At 30.4% G+C, this 18,258-nt stretch overlaps 1 protein-coding gene across 1 annotated transcript in view; it reads right to left on the bottom strand.

Moving 5' to 3' along the window:
* LOC109602453 (uncharacterized) overlaps positions 1-18,258 on the bottom strand; it is a 32,919-nt gene that overhangs the window by 1,620 nt on the left and 13,041 nt on the right. Inside the window, exon 2 of the mRNA XM_020018815.2 lies at positions 1,328-1,568. Coding sequence (XP_019874374.1) covers positions 1,328-1,568 — 241 coding nt within the window. The remainder of the gene's footprint in view (positions 1-1,327; positions 1,569-18,258) is intronic.

Below are 18,258 nucleotides of genomic sequence, written 5' to 3'. Positions count from 1 at the left end.
GATTCGTTACAGGTTCTTGTTGATTGTCAATAATTTAAACATAAAAACAAGTTTCTATTGGGCCCACACTATCTAGAAATTAAATGTCAGATTCTGATACCGCTCTTGTTTACTTAACAATACAACGACTCAAATACAAGGACCATAAACGTTATTGTTGTGTAAACTATGCTTGAAAATTACCTTCTAGATACACAAAGATGAGCTATATTAAACTTATGATAATTTTTGTTACTTTCAGTTAATTATTATTTGTAACCTGAAAATTGCTACTTCATATCTCCGGCTGATGGTTTAAGAAATATAATTCTTACACAGTTTGTGATAAGACAGGTTGTCGGTTGGCAATTAAAATACCGCATAACAGGAAAGCAATCGCTGGAGGTGTTAATCGTACTGAGAAAGCATTGTTTATTCGATGACTATTATTGTCCGTCTGCCCTTGCATAATAGAGTTATTCAAAAAATATAATCGGCTGTGTGTTCGGCATCAAAAGATAATTTAAAAAACTGGTTTTCTGCCTGTAAAAAGAGGTAATCGTTTGTAAGACCTCATGATATAATAATCATGGACGGCTCTTAGATGGCCGAAACCCGTGTAATTATCCCTTCTTTTGCCGCTGCTTTGGCCACAGATATCATTAAAATTATTCGGGTATTTTGTAGTGTTAGATCTTTATAAGATAATAAAGATACATCCACGGCACCGCAACTTGTAATTCCGAGAAGAAACACTCTCATGGTGGTTAACGACTGATTCCATTGCTTTCCTGTCTCACACGAATTTCACTTCATTAAATTTATTGATATTTGTTTAAAAATTTGAAATATTTTACATAATATTATTCATAGTCCGTTTTCAAGCAACATTAGTGCACAATAAGTTAAATGACTCTGTGAAATTGTGTTTAATTCGAAGTTGTAAACCTGAATAGTCACAATTTTATGGTTATTATTTCTAATTTTTATGATTTTGTTTAGTTTCATAATTTAGCTTGGATTTTTAAAGAAATTATTAAAAAGTTGGTGTCCTAAAGTTTTCATTCAGTCATTTGAACTTTATAAAGAATTCACCGGTTGAATGCAGATGTTTGGGCAAGAAATTGATAAATAAGCCATAACTTCAAGTTGCCATTTTTAATTTGAACGCCATGTAGACGTTACCATATTGAGACATTTAATTATACACACTGACACCTCAAAAAAATGATAATTGCAGTGCTATTAAAAGCTCATTAAGTAATTAACGACAGGTGTGGTCCAACCAATTATATAATACGCAAAATGTATCAATGTGCAAGTGGGATTTAGTAATTTTTCGAATTACCTAGAGCCGTTTCCAATGTGAAGACATTGTTGCCGTTCTGCCATGCCCACGAGCACAGGTCGCAGGTGGTGAGTCCGTCCGGGGTGGCGGACTCGTCCAGAAACAAAGGTCGGGGCGGCGGTGGTACGAAATTGCCGGCGAAAAGACCACCCTCGCTCGCGTCCAATGGCAACGTTAGGGTGTCGTCGTCGAACCAGCCCTCACCGCTGCGGTTGCTACCACTCGGCGCAACCACGGACACCTGAAACAGAAACGAATTTTAAATGCGTGTTTCGTTTGTTTTTACATTCAGTCGGAACAAAAGTAAATATAAAAGTGTACTTCACATGGTGTTTTAGTCATGGTTACTTGACTCGCTTAAGTATGATATGAATAGAAAATATTTAATTTGAAACGTTTGGATGATAACAATTATGGTGGCTTCTCACAGTGCTTGACAATTTTTTAAATTGGTGCGGTTTGGGAAACGTCTTGGTTAACGACAAAAACTGAAGTGCGTTTAGTTGTTAATTTTCTTCTAAGAAATTGAAACCATTAAATTTAATGTAAAAGTAATTAACAGTTCGAGGGCACTCTCAATAATGGATTTTACGACGGTTAATTCGTTTCAGAATTACTCGGAAGGAAAAATAATGTTTTTTACCCGTTGTTATTTAGAACAATTTCACCGATAATTAAACTAATACCGGAGACCAAAAGTAATTAAAAGCAGCGGCGATAGTTTTCCGTCTAAACACATTTAATTGAAAAACTAAACAAAAGGAAGGAAGCACACCCAAAAGGAGATTTATGGCGACCAATAGGGCTATCGGACCGACTTCCTCTCATTGTTGCTTAATGGTTTATTTTCCAGTAAACTGCGTAAACAGCCATTAAAACCGACAGCTTCCACGATAGATGCGACGTCGTGGAGATCGGCGTTTTAAATAATCACCGACATTATTCAAATTGATAAAACAATAACGCAATCTGCAAACGCAGCGTAATAAACTGATAACGCATCGGACTTATTTAATAGTATGTATAAATCTCGATTATTTTGCCTCCGACGAATTTACGATATTAGATTACAAACACCTTTTAGATCGGCGCAAAAACGGGTACCGGCACTTGTGCCAATCTGTTTATCTCGAAATTTTTCATCGCCGATGCTGCTTTATTCCCTTCGGGTGATCGGAGCCACACTATTTTTTTCCAGGAGGCCTATCGGTGTAGAAATTCTTGTTTAAATATTTATTGCATGTGTGTGGGGTGCGGTGAACGCTTTATTTTATATATGCAAATTAGCATTGTTCTCCCGTTTTTTATTGCCGGTTAAATTATATGCTTATCTCGAATTAATTCGTTCGCGATGATTGAGTTAATGGTTTGAGACACACAATTTTTTACGTCGTTTGAACTTTCAAGGCCATAATCATAAACATTGCAGGTATATATGGATAAAAATTGTTTTGCAACCAACAATTACATTTTTCATTTGGGTGCATTGTTTATTATTGGAATTAAGTATTTAACATGAGTTTTTACTGCCATCTTTCCGACAATAGCCCTAAACAGGCTTTCATGATTAACTATTTTTTTATGATTTAGACTTGAAGTGGCCTGATTTTTGAATGCTCACAATTACTAAAACAATAAAATTATGCTTACTTAGCTATTGTTCACATTTGCCACATAGGTTATGAAAATATTGCATGGAGTAACGGTGAAACAGTAAAAAAGAAGATTCGAAATTTTAAATGGATTTTCACCTCTTTCATCCTATGCTCTAGATATTAATCCATGTGACTATCATTTACTTCTATTATTGTCCAATTCTAACGTAATAAACTGTTAAAAACTGAAGTTGGATCTTTTTTTCAGTCCCAACCAAGAATTTTTTCTCATGACATGTAACGTTGGCAAAAAAGTGTTCATTATAATTTTCATTATTTTGTTGATTAATATTAATTTTAAAGTATTAGATCTATCATTCTTATATTTTTCTTTGTCAGCGTTAATTCTAATAAGAAACCACAGAGTACCATTATGAGAAATAATTCAGAATAAGTAATATTTATGTTACTTACTCCAATTTATTACTTTTGGACCCTTCAATTTATGGTTCTTCAGCCCCAACCCAATATTTTTTTCTCATGGCATGTAACGTTGGCAAAAAATTGTTCATTATAATGTTCATTATTTTGTTGATTAAAAGTAATTTTAAAGAAAGTTATATTATTTTAAAGTTAAACGTTAATTACTTTTTCCGGCACCTAATACTAACAGCTAAAATGTATACATAAAAAAATAATGAAGACTTTGTTAATATAATTAGAAAACTAATCATTCGTGGTTTAGAACGCCACATTATTAGACATTTTCCTGTGAAAGGTATTTTTAAAACATGTCGATAATTTTGCACCTGATTATTGCATCGCCATTCACACACATTTATTAGATATTTTTATTATCTCGCATTGAAGACACCTTTTCGTAATAACGTACGCAACATGCTTATGATATTGCCGAGTTGCTGAGTTAAATGATTAAACCGGCAAAAGTAATAATAAAATAATTACATGTCTGTTCAAGTTATTCACATAATTCTATGAAGCGTCCATTGCATATTTTTCCCCGTTAAATTATAGTAATTAGTGCATCGGTACATCCATGTAAAATCGAGTAAAAATGAAGTTCCTATTGTGCAAAATGTCTTATTGATATTCATCTTTGCCGTACAGGTCTTCAGCGGTGAACAATAACAGTAATATTGTAGTTAACTTTCTTAGAACTTATCTATGTTCACAACGGTTATTTTTTAATAATTATTTTATGCCACATTCTCTGAGCCCCGGATGAGATTAGATCAGCAATTAAATGTTTGTTTCGGTATATTTAATTACGGATTTCATTCCGCGTGTCAGTGGGTCATATTGTCATTTGTATTTGTATTTTGGATTCACACAATCTTGATACTGGCCAAGATGAATTGATACGGCGCAGCAAATGGACCGGGAAATCTAGTGCTACGATTAATTGTGGGAAGGTTAGATTTTAGATTACAATTAAGAACAAACCTTATCGAAATGTCCACCAGGTCGAAAAACACAAACGGTAGATGGTTAAACACAAAGGAATCATTAAAAGTAACCGAATTATTAATTTGATGTTACACCGACAGTAACATTCTTAACCACATCTGCTTTGTGAAGTATTTTAAAGGAATTCAGAAAATTGGATCCTTGACTACAAAATAAATTGAACGAAGACCAAAGATAAATATCAGCATTGTGATATAATCTCTGATAATAAAGTAAGTTTTTTATTGTGCGGTTGGAAGGGTACAAATGAAATGTTACACTCTAATTTTTTACATCGACAGCCAACACGAAAGATTAATTAACTTTAATTGTAAAAATCAACAGTGCCAAATAAGGCAGGAGATAAAAACGAGCGCCAAAACAATTTTCCTAACAATAACCGTCCATTAGATCGTGTACTTAAGAGTCCTTCGAACCTTCCAAGTATAATTGAAATGATAAAAACCATATTTCTATTATAGACCTGTCAAGGCCAATGAAAATAAATACGATACCTTTATTTGGTATTATTGATGTAGAGTGCACAATACAAGTGATTTCATAGCATGAATCTAGTTCATTTATGGTACACGCATTGTAAATATTGACAACTCATTTTCGTTTTAAAAACGACTCGGTTTAGATGTTCAGATTTTAATTATTCTCGTGGAAGTTCCTCCCGCTCGTATTATTGGTTTACGGTCAATCGAAGTGCTTAGTCACTCGAGCCGGATTTTTATGGACAATTTGAAATCGACACTTCACAGACAAAATAACAAATCAAAAAAAAAAAAATAAAATGAAAAATTCCTGTTCACACGTGGGAAGCGACCGTATTATGTTACAATAAAAACCGAGAGCTGGTCCGATTGTGATAAAGATGTGGTAATTATATGGCATAAATCATATCTGCCGTGATCAATCACGCACTCGAATGGAGGATAATGACTTAATTTGTCTGTCTTTTCGTATGCCGAATGTTCGTGAGTCGAAAACAATGACCGCCTTGTGATAAACGATTCCACCTTTTCACTGCGATCGGTGCCTTCGGAGTGGCCCCCTTCCGACCTTCGATCCGTGTCAGCACCACGAAAACATGCATTGCTGTTATTTATAATCGGCCACTACAACGTTTTCTACCTAGGAAACACGGGGCGATACAAAACCCACCAAGAAGTCGAACCAAACCTCACCTAAAGATGAAATATTGTCTTTTAACCACATCAGTTCTACTATACCTTCTTATATATATTTTTTCAGCATTAATTCTAATAAGAAACAGAAGAACATTATGGGAAATAATACAGGTTATGTAATATTTGTTATACGTACTCCAATTTGTTGTCCCTTCAATTTATGGTTATGTATAATATAGAAATTGACTAATAATTCATGAAAGTTAAAATAAATTCTATTTATAACTTATAAACAAAGTTTGTTTGCAAACATATAGATTACATACAGCGGGACACCCCCATAAAATTTGCAATTTTCATTCGATTTTGTTAAACTTTTTTTTTAATTCGTAATGTATATAAAATATACACAGTCAAAGTGTCTAGGGAACATCTAGAAAAATCGAATTAAATTAAATTAAAAAATAATTCCACTTATAAATTATAATATAACCTAACTAAATAAATATAAACACATTTGTTAATGCAAAAAATATTATTTTTTTACTATTTATTGTATTTCTGGGTATTATTATTATTATTATAAAAATACTTTTATTATTATGGAAAGGCACCATCTAAGTGACAAACAAAAATTAAGAGCAATTGGGATGGTAGTGGGTGTTGTGAGTGTTATAAGCAGATAGTGGAGACGGTACAGTGAGAATAATGACGTAAAAGAAATACATTCAGGTCACAGTAGGATAACTATCCCGGTGCAAGACCGCTTTTTGCTTTTGCAAGCTCGGAGACACCCGGAAATGAAACCCCCTAAGCTAAGACAAGAGTTTTTTAGGACCCACGATGTGATTGTGTCAGCTCAAACCATCAGAAGCCATGTCCGATAGCAAGGTCTATTTCAGAGACAACCTTTAAGGGTACCCCGATTGTTTGGGCACAAGAACGACCTAATTGGGGTTGTAATGATTGGAGCCGTATTCTCTTTTCTGGTGAGTCAAGATTTTGCTACTGCTACTCATATTCTGGAAGGATACATATTTGGAGAGATGGGTAACGTGAGGTCGTAAATTTTGGACGAGGTTCAATGATGTTACTGGCGGAAGAGCCGAGCTCTTTTTAATGAAAATCACTTTGTTATCGCGATAACACGATATGTATGGGATGTTTTGAAAAGAAGACTTTTGAATCTCAAAAAACATTATGAAGATCACCAGCAGCTAATTTTGGCGGTACATGAGATATGTCGAAATGTGGTCCAAAACCACAGTATGCTAAATCGTAAACAACCAGAAGGTCCGACTGGATATTAGTTTTTAATAAAAAAAATAAATATGCCATTATTTTTATAAAAAATATATATTAGTGAACAAAATATATTTTTTAGAATAAAACCAAAATCTTTTGAGGAAATTTTTAGGCATGAAAATTGAAGAAATAATGCTAGCAAATTTTTTAATGAAAATCTAATTATGATTAAGCACCTCCTAAAATGGGTATATACTAAATTTCATATATAAAATTATGCACATTCATAATTCTGTGGAATGATTGAATTATGAATTTAATTTAAGTACTACTTTAAGTAGGCAAAGGAATAAACTGTCAAAAATAGTACAAGTCGTTTAAAGGTAACAAATTATACGCAACCATGAACTTCATAACTTCATAAAAAGATTATTGTAATTTTCTTAGCACAGCTTTTAACTCAACTTTAATAAATAAACAAGGAAGTGAATTGCAAACAAAAATGCATTATTCTCGGATCGTTAAAATAAACTAAAATAATTGCCGAGCGTGTTTTTGTCTTGAAAGTAATTTATAATTAGCCACATAAAAGACTTCGAACTGTGAGAAAGTTGTAGGTTTATGTAAGGTAAAGTAAACATCCAGTTTCTGAAAATGATTTTTACGTAAACAAGACAATTATTTACTCTGCAATTATTTGCGAAGTATTAAAGTCAGTTATTATTTATGGTTTCATTTTTAGGAATGTTGGCCTTAATACTACATCACAACACTAAATAGGCTAAATAATATTAAAATAAATTTTTATTGTGAAAATAATGTTAATTCTGCATAGGATTGATAGCACAAAATCTAAATCGATTTAAAATTATTCAAATACAAACAGTTAGTGTAATGTAACGGTTGTTTTGTCGTGGGTGTATTAATATTACAATACTCGAATACTCCATTACCTTACAAGAGAATTTAATTTTAACGTCATGAATAACGTCGCTTGAAAAATCTATTAATATTAATACACCTCAAATAATTTAAATAATACTGTTTGTCCGAACAAAAAATATATTAATCTTCTGGGGATTATTTAACGGTTGTAACCGAGAAACAATCACAAAGATAAGTGATGTTTGATTTGCCTTAATAGGTGTAATTTAAATGCAAAAAGATATCTATCAATACTTGTTGGTTTTATTTAACATCAATTAAATACAATCAATTCTTCATTTACATTTAAGGAACATTTAGATGTTTTCACGGAAATCGAACTTGGTATGCCATTAACTCATTACTCAAGTTAATAAAAACCATTTGATGACCGCAATGAAGACAATTTCCCCTTAGATGCACAAACTGTTAATTTAATTTACGATTTAGAAAATAACCGGCATATGCGATTGAACTTAATTACACTCGCGGCTAATCGAATCGATTTTTCATGTTTGAATTGCGCCAGGTGCTAATTTCAATTGACGGAGCCAACTTTAATCGTGTGAGAATTGTTTCGGTGTTCATACCGGGGGGAATTCAATTATTGTTAATGGTAGATGTAAAAAATGGATAAATTATTCGACGTCTAAATAGATGTACGTTTGTTGTAAAACATTAGTGACAAAACAAGTTTAAAAAATAAGCTTTAAGAATGATTGATTGGGTGCTATTGGTGTCTACACACATCCGTGTTTTATTTAAAAGGTCAATAAGCGGTTCCTTTTCCATGACAGTCAATTGAATTATTTTAAATAAATTACACTGTTTTATGCTACGTAATATTTTAGGTATTACACAATTTATAAATTTAAATTCTAAAATAAACTTCGAGAATTCAATTCAAATTTGTTAGGAAACTTAGAATAGCTTATATTTTTTTTGAAAACATCTCTCTAATATCTGATGTAAAAAGATACAAAATACAGAAGCACATAATCGTTTGCAGATTCATATTTAAAACTGAAGATATCCAAATAATATTTTGGTAATTGTTTAGAATCGCAGTACTACCTATTTTTCGAAATCGAAAAAAAAACAACAATTTTTCATATATTTATTAATAAATTAATTAATAATAATCTACTCTCCGACACAAAAGAATATGTCTTGATTGAGTAAAAAAATTAAGGTTTTTCAGAAATTCAGATAATTTTAAATTTGAAAAAATGCGGATTTTTGTGGTTTTTGCTTGATATTTTTATAAGAAAAAATGTTTATACTATATGCTTAATTTTTTCAAAAAGTTAATCAAAAATAGCACATTGTAATTGTTGATAACGTATGCTTTCCGTATTTTATGAGTTTTTGAAAATTTAACTATTTTTATATCATAAAAAAGAAAAAAAAAATTAATATTTTTTTCACATTTTTGTTTAAATGTTCTCTTTTTAGGTATCACGAAGAACTTGTTTTGGTCAAATGAAAAAAAAAATATATATATATATATAATTTCTTAGAGAAAAATTATTCCTTGAAATATTTATTAAAATTTTTTTGTGCTATCTACTTATTTTTATCTGAAAGTTCATAACTAATCTAACCTTTTTTTTGTTTTCAGAAAGATCATCAAATATTGACTAAATTTAGTCAATAAAAAATGTAATATATCTGTTGATGGTAACATAGAAATTGTTTAAAAAGGAATACTAAAAATTTATATTATTTTTTTCAATCAAATTTTTCGTAACTTGTTGAAAGTTAATAAAGTATTTAAAAAAATACATGAGAAATCATGAAAAAAATATTTTTTATTACATTCAAGTACAAAATTTTTAAAAATTCATAAAAAATTGAAAAATTACGTTATTGATAATTTTTTTTTTTGAAAATATTCTATTTTTGATAAACTAAAAAAAAATAGGCACACAGAATAAAAAAAAATTCATAAAAATTTCAAGGAAGAACCTCAAAAATCAGTATTGTTCAAATTTAAAATTAATTTTTCTCTAAGAAATATTGATTTTTTTCAATTGACCAAGACCGAACCAAATGTATCTGAAATGGCACGTTGTTCTTTATGCCTGAATGCTACCTTGGCAAAATATAAGTATAAAGTAGTTCACAAGCTAACCCTTCCAAACTGACCAATAAGAAAAACAAAATTTGTTTGTCACTCCATAACAAGTTTGAAGCTTGTTAATATTAAGTTTATCGATTGTAAGCAGTCAAACCAATTTATGTGATATCAGTGATGTTGGTACCACCAGTAGCCATTTGCAAAAAAGTTTTTTCTTAACAGTAGTTTCTTTAACTTCTTATCTAATTGACTAGAACTTCAACTTACATCGTTTTATTATCCAATATAAGCATAAAACAAGTGATGCTAGATAAAAAAAGTCCATTGCGAAGAGACAATATAGAAAAAAGTTTTAGCAGGAATGTTGTACGATCAACCATATAAACAAATACAACGTTTACTCGGGTAAAAATAAATATGCAAAGCTGTATGTCGATGCGAGTGAAGGCAAAAACTCTTAAATTATATCTGGTACGGTGGATGTGCACATAAAATGATTTCTCTTGCTGTGTAGACCATATGCAATAAGTTGTCTTTTGTCGTGCATCATCACAGAGTGTTTTAGTTCGCGTGACGAGACCTTATTTATTTTATTATATGCATGTTGCAGTACGTCCCTTTTATGTCAATTTTTCCGCAGATCGTGCTTTCCACCGCGAACCGTGAGAAAGTGCAGAAAATTGCCGACGGTTGTTTCGTATTAATTGTATTTTTTTATTTCGGTCTTCGGCTCATTTTTATTATTATAATTTGTCCTGTTAACAAGCCATCCAAATGAATTTAATTATGATCCGGTCGATTGAAGAACAGGAATATCACATCAATTATTGGTAATTTGACATTATGTGCTTTTATTTTAAGTAATTAATAATTGTTGCGCCACAAAGATCACTTAAGTCCTGACGTTAAAAAATCGTGCACACAATTCCGCACTGTGTTGTAAGAGCGGGTCATTAAAAAGCTTAAATAAACAATAAAGTCTGTGGTAAAGTACTTAAATAATTTTGAGAAGTGTCAAGTAAATTAATACAGTCATTATATTGTTGAATATCGTGCCCGTAATGTAACTGTTCATTACTCCACACTGTTGAACTTTCACACTGTTCTTATAAAAGTTCATTATAAAAATTATTAATGGCTGCTTATTTATTAGGAAATTAAATTTTAGTGCAAAGTAATCGTTTAAAAACGCTGCACTCACAATCATTACAAGCTTTTTAAACAACAAATTCTTTTCTTTAGTTTTAACAACAAAAATGCTTGCTTTTTGTAAATATAATTTATACACAATCAAAGTGTCTAGGAACACCTGGAAAAATCGAATTAAATTTAATTAAAAATAATATAAATTTATAAATTATAAAATAACATAACTAAATATAAAAGAAGATACTGTATAACACATTTTTTTAATACAAAAAATAATGTTTTTTTTTACAATTTATTGTATTTATGAGTACCCGTTGAAGGGTGCAATTTAGTATATCTTGAATTATTAACCCAATATTCATAAAATTTTTACAAAAATACTTTTGTTATTATGAAATGGCAGTGACAAACAAAAATTAAGAGCAATTGGGATGATAGAGGGTGGATCATCACAAAATAAAGCGGCTCATCAGTTGGACACATCTGTGTGCCACAAGCAGACTGTGGAGACGTTACAATGTGTATAAATTAACGTAAAAGAAAAACATTCAGGTCGCAGTAGGATAACTACCCCGGTACAAGACCGGCTTTTGCTTTTTCAAGCTCAGAGACACCTAGAAATAAGAGCTCCCGAGCTGAGACAAGAGCTTGTTAAGACCCTCGATGTGATTGTGTCAGCTAAACCTGTCAGAAACCGTGTCCGAGGGTAAGGTCTATTTCACAGATGATCTTTAAGGGTTGAATAAATATACCTTCTTTTTTAATACATGACGGCAATGATTCATACCACAATAATTCTTAGAAATTACGTTTTGAGTTAGAAAATCGATAAAAACTAAAAAAGTTTATTTTGTCCTATTTTTATTCAGGCAATAAATTGCTCACTCCTATTTATCAACTTAATAACAAAGTTTGTTTACAAATATTCACAGGTTAGAGGTCATTCATTAATTACGTAAGGACAATTAGATTTAGATTTTAGAAAATCTTTATTATCATTATAAGTAAGACTAGACTTGAAATAAGTTCAAAGAATATAAGTAACAGTAAAAGCTGGTTCAGTTTAGATCAGCATACGTTGTCCGGACTAAATGGGTTGGCAAACCATTCTGCCCAATCGGAAACAATTGGTATCATCAGATGCAGCGGTAGATAACACTTCATCTGGTCACTTTGCTACTTCCCCACTAGTTGGAGAATGAATAAAATTGTACATTAAATGGCTTTTATTTAATCTAAAATTTAAACGTTGTGTGATAACATAGCGGTTGATTGAAGCACTTAATGAACAAGAAGTTTCTAAATAATTTTAAGAAGTGTCAAGTATATTAATACAGTAATATTATTGTTTAAAATCGTGCCCGTAATATAACTGTTCATTACTCCACACTGTTGAACTTTAACACTCTTCCTATAAGAGTCAATTATAAAAATTATTAATGAGTATTTATTTATTAGGAAATATAAATATTTTAGTGTAAAGTAGACGTTAAAGTACGTCTCAGTTATCACCGTCGCGATCATATTCCGCATTCCATGTAGAGTCGAATTCCAATTTATCGTATAACAAACAAGTTAATTAGTAATTATTATTCGGTCCAATAAAACGATCCTCTTCAACAGTTAACATAACCATAAAGTTGTAGAATACAAAAACAAATCTTCACAAAGTCGTGCAATGCGGATTATTAGCTGGAAGGCTAAATGTGGCGGTGCACTTCACCAACAGTTGAGAATATTCAAATCGAATTCCTTTTGCAGGGGATGACGTATGCGAGATAATAAATTTGTGCGCCGTTTCCGTATCGCGGTTCATTCGAATAAAATTTAAAAGGCGAATGGAAAACACTACACTTCGTTAGGCAGAAGGTATTGAATTTTAATGAAACATTGTAATACTGTCACATGTTTCACGCGCCGGTCCATGTTCAATCAATTGTACGGGAATTTTTACGGGGGCGAAAAACTTCTAAATAAACGCCGTCCGGTATAATACTTCCATTAAGGCGACTGATTGTGTGGCTCGGGCTCATTCTTTTTTGTCGGAAGAACGTTAATGGTGTTTCTATACGGCAATGTCTAACAGCAATTGTGGCTTAACGATGGTAACATGTTGAAGTTATTAATTCCTAATGGCGTTCAATTAAGGAGATTTTAGGAGGTACTTCGCTTTCCACATTATACGGAATTATTTAATTAGTGCGTTTCTCTTATTTTTAACGGAAATGAAAACATTTTCCACATGTCATCCGAAAACGAAAACAATTAACCACGAACAATGCACGTTCATTTTACGGACAGTGTACGGTTCATTCAGTTCACAAATTACTTCATTACCAATTAACAATATATCATGAAAAGATGTTTAATTACCGCTGAAAAATTCCACGTCCCCTGAAAGCCATGAAGGTGGCCACATAGGTGGTCAGGGACCACCGCAATGTCGCCGTTGACTCGCATGTCGTTTTTATGAGCGTACGAATGAAGGGTGAACGCCAGCAGGTTTTGTGGTATTTGTAGGGGTTCCGGGGTGGATTCTTTCATTTCGATCGGTCGCAATGATTATTTGCGGAATGAACGTAACAGGATATTTTATTTTACAAGCCGGTCTACAGGTTTTTTTATTTTTTTAATGCACAACAGGAAGTTGCGAACAATAATTATGGATTTTTTGAATTCAATAAATGTTAATGTAGCACATAAATTGACTTAAATCGATCCGAAGTTGTTTTTCCTCGATAATAATGATAATGATGAGTTCATAAAGTGGTTAATTATAAAGATTCTGTGATTATAAGTATGTTTCAATTATCCAGGGAGATTTATAGCCCAGGATGCGATGTAACAAGAAAAAAACATAATTTAGTAAGTAGATTGAAGTACTTTTTCTGATTAAATAAAGTAATAGAATTCAAAAGGCTAATAGAATTTTTTTATATTTGTGGGATAAAATTTGTTTGTGCATTTTCATTACAGGGCACAGTGGGATGACCTGGGTAAAATTAAAAAATAAAACTACAAATTCTCATAATTTTGTCTCAAAATATCTATAAAATTGAAAGATATGATGATTATATGATTAGATAAAGATTTCAAAATTCTTTATCTAAGCAACGTATAGAATAGTTTAATTCATCAAAACTAGATAAATATATACTCTTTACACTTTGGTTTGGAGAAAATAATAATATATACAAAATTGTAAAATATGTGTGATATTACATTAAAAATTGTTATTAGTATTTGATGTTTTAAGATGCCCCAAATTAAAAATAAAAACGAATACTCTGTATAAATTTTAGGGGTACTAATAATGTTTCTTTAAAGAATAACGATACCGGTCATAAGTAAAGCAACAAATTATAAGAGAAGAAAAAAAATATAAAAACATTTGTATATTTAAATTGGTACAAAACAATATTTATACTTAAGAAGAAACAATGTTGTATCACTTCTATAGAAATAGAATTCCAAATAATATTAATAGCTTCAAACAATTGATCTTTGTTTTGAAATTTGGCCGAGTGAGTTTTTCCTCATTTTAAGATTTATCGTATATGTTAATTTGTAAGGATCTTTAAATATTGAAACCTATCCATTTGCACTCGTGCAACCTGGAGTTTGGCAGCTATTTTTCTTAAAATGAAGGGTTTTTTGGCGGGCCTTCTATGCCTTAACCTACGTCTTACGGTATTGACAAACACCCTCAAATGTGAATATTTAGTCTTAAGATCTTCGACAGTTTTATTCTGATCACTTTTGGATGTTCTTACAATCATCCGATCGTCATTATTGTTGATCGTCTAGGTTTAGGAAATGCTGCTACAGTTCCTCTGGTGTTAGAAGCTCCAATTGTTTTTGGCACAATATTTCAATTTAAATTTAAAGGAGAGGCAATTAAAATTTCTTTAAGTTCTGATCTGTACTTGGAAACAATACGATTTTTAAGATAATTAGATGAAGCTCGTCCTGCAGGCACTTTTATCAAACTTAAAATTAACTAATCACTGTTACTACAAAAGACAAACTAAAATTAAATGATTTATGACGGTGTTGCTTTACTTTAGACTGTTCAATTATTTAAGAACTGTATAAAAACGTGTTCAAATTCAATTGTGATATCAGTAAAGTTATAAGGTACACTATCTCTTAAAAATATGGTTTCTTCATCGTATTTTTATTAAAATTATGTGTGTTGCTTTACTTTTGACTAGTACTGTATATGTCAAAAATAAAGTTTAAAGCATCCATCAATTTATGGAAATATAAAAAATAATGAGGAGTATGTATGAAAATAGTATATGTTATATATAATTGTTTTTCACAGTTATAAAAATTATTATAACATAACTTTATTTAAACATAAAAGCAAATAAAAAAAAATCACGATCATATGTCACCTAAGAAGGACACAAATAAATTTTGGCCATAAACATCGGGTCCCACAGTGCGAGGGAAAAATTTATTATGGTCCATAATGAATGTAATCTTTAGCCTCAAGTTCCGAGCCAGATTTTAAAATTATAATATGCGAGTTATATTTATGAAACACCGATTTCGAGTTATTTATTATTATATGCAGGTCATAAATATACCGTAATGGCAACATCAATTTTTTGTGTTAATTTAGAAAAAATATTTTCGTTCAGATCAATAATTATACGTTTTTTTCATTTCTTTGGTTGAAAGTGGCACAAGAATACAACGAATTTACTGAAATTACACGGTAAATATGGAACAATTACTTGTGTGTAATGGACTGTAATTGTTTGCTGCAGGAATATCATTAGCGTAGGAACAATTGCGTCCTTCGGACGAATTTTTTCAAGAAGTTCCCATCAAACAGATCGTTTAATTGTATATTGTTCCTCAGGGTAAATTACACAATTGTGTATTTTCAACGAAAATATTTCCGATATTAATTACAAGTCAAGGCTTGATTACCCGAGTCGAATCGCGTTTGAGGATTGAAATAATAAATAATCCGGCTTAATTACGTGTCCATTTATTCGAGTGTGTAAATTTATTATATTATTATGGAAAGAAAGGAGAAGATTACGGTTCGGCGCAACGTTTGATGTCGGGTTAATGTAAATCTAATAACGGATGCGAACAATTTGATGGCAATAAAAATTTTAAGTGCGCCTCTCGAAAACGTCCAAATAAATATTATGAAAAAAATGTACTGACGCAGATATGCAAATCGCACCGGAAACGTAGGTAGAATCAATTAAAACTTATCGAGACAAACGGCCCGTTTAAAATTATTATTTTCACCAGCTTTATTAGTCGCAGAAGTCAAACAACGTGTAGATCGACAGATAAACGTCATAAATAAAAATTAACTGCTCGAAAAAACGGATGCAGACGGATTCGTGCACTTTTAAATTAGGCCGTTGATAATAAATTAATTAAGTGGTCAAAAGTCCTTTTAATTAAGGCTGGTCAGTTATCTGGCATATTTAAAAAAAAAACCGATTCCGTCCCAATTTTTTTTCTTTGATATTTGAATTATTGCGTGGTGTTTTAAGGACACGATAAAGCAATTAACAACTGAATAACATCGTTAACAATCACAGTTTCCTGATATTTTATCGGTCTGATGGTGGAACGTTAATTAAACGCAACATTTTTAAAAAGATAGGGGTAATTAACAAGACAATCATTAAAATATAAAGGCATTAATTTAATTTTTTTGAAGTTAAATTGTGAAGTGTTAAAAATAATTATGAAATAAAAACATTTTTGAGTTAGTTTATGAGCTGTTGCAAAATAATTAACATACATGAAAAAACTACTTTAAAGCACTTTTAATTTAAGCTAATAATAAATTAATTAATTGTAAGCCTTTATAAATGAGAGTATTCAGTTATTAGAATTATTTTAAAAACCTATAGGATTTTTTTGATATTTAAATCAGAAATTGTCCGTATTGTTCTATCTAATTAACAATTAAATAACATCGTCGATAATCATAGTCTTTTAATACTTTATCAGTTTAATGATAAAATATTATTTATACTTAAAATTTAATAAAAAGAATATATGTAATTAACAAGACAATCATTAATTTAATTCACCAGTTTTCTTTAGTTATTTTATGAAGTGTTAAAAATCTTTTTAGTATAACATTATTTATACACAATATTAAATATAGATACAAATCGCTTATAAATAGGCTGATAATAAACTAATTAATTAGTCATAAGTTTTTTTAAGTTATCAGAATTATTTTAAAAATTTAAAATTGAATTACCATTTTTTATATTTAATTTTAAATAGATAACAGTTTTCCAATAGTTTATCGGTTTGCTTATAAAACGTTAATTATACAAAAAATTTATAACAAAAGATTAGATAATTAACAAGGCAATCATTAAAATGTAAAAGTATTTATTCATCAATTTTTAATGTATAAAAACATTTATTTAACATATTAAATATAAAAACAACTTAGTAATAAACGATGCATACGGGTTCCTGCACTTTTTATTTAAGCTGATAATAAACTAATTAATTAGCCATAAATAAGTCTTTTTAATTGGGTCTGCTCAGTTATCAAAATTATTTTAAATACGAATTGTTAACTTTTTCTTTTGATATTTGAATTGTTGTCTATGGTGTTTTATGGAGGTAATTAAACTGATTAATAAATAGTTAAGATTGTTAGTAATCACAGTTTTCTGGCATGTTATCGGTAGAAAGATAAAAATAGTTAATTATAAATGTTTTCAAATGATTTAAAAAGTATTAAGCACAAAAATCAGACGGATTCCTATACTTTATATTGAACTGTTAATAAACTAATTAACTGGGCAAAACCTTTTCTACTTAACATTGTTCAGTTTTAATATTTAAATTAATGATATTAGTTTATTCATTTTTATCGGCATATGATAAACTTGACACTTTTAAAACAATTGTTGTGAATTATTGACTGGGGTTTTTAAGGAGGTAAGAAAACTAATTAACAAATAGCTAAGACTGTTATAAATGTTTTCAAAATCTTCTTTTTTGTTAATTTAGTTTATGTGGCATAAAAAATATTTATGCACAGTATTAAATATAAAAATATCCTACTCTTTAAATTGGGTTGTTAATAAGTTATTAACTGGACAAAATCCTTTCTAATTAACATTGTTCAGTTATCACAACAACAATTCAATTTGAATACTATTTTTTTAAGATTTAAACTATTGATAGTGGTGTTTAAAGAAGTTATACAATACCATAATTAACAAGTAGATAATATCGTTAACAGTATTAGTTTATTCATTGTTTATCGGTTTATGATAAACTTGACACTTTTAAAACATAATTAATAAAACAATCGTA

The sequence above is a fragment of the Aethina tumida genome, chromosome 2 (assembly GCF_024364675.1).
Source record: "Aethina tumida isolate Nest 87 chromosome 2, icAetTumi1.1, whole genome shotgun sequence".
In the NCBI taxonomy this organism is placed as follows: domain Eukaryota; kingdom Metazoa; phylum Arthropoda; class Insecta; order Coleoptera; family Nitidulidae; genus Aethina; species Aethina tumida.
This window is presented reverse-complemented; position numbering and strand designations above follow the sequence as displayed.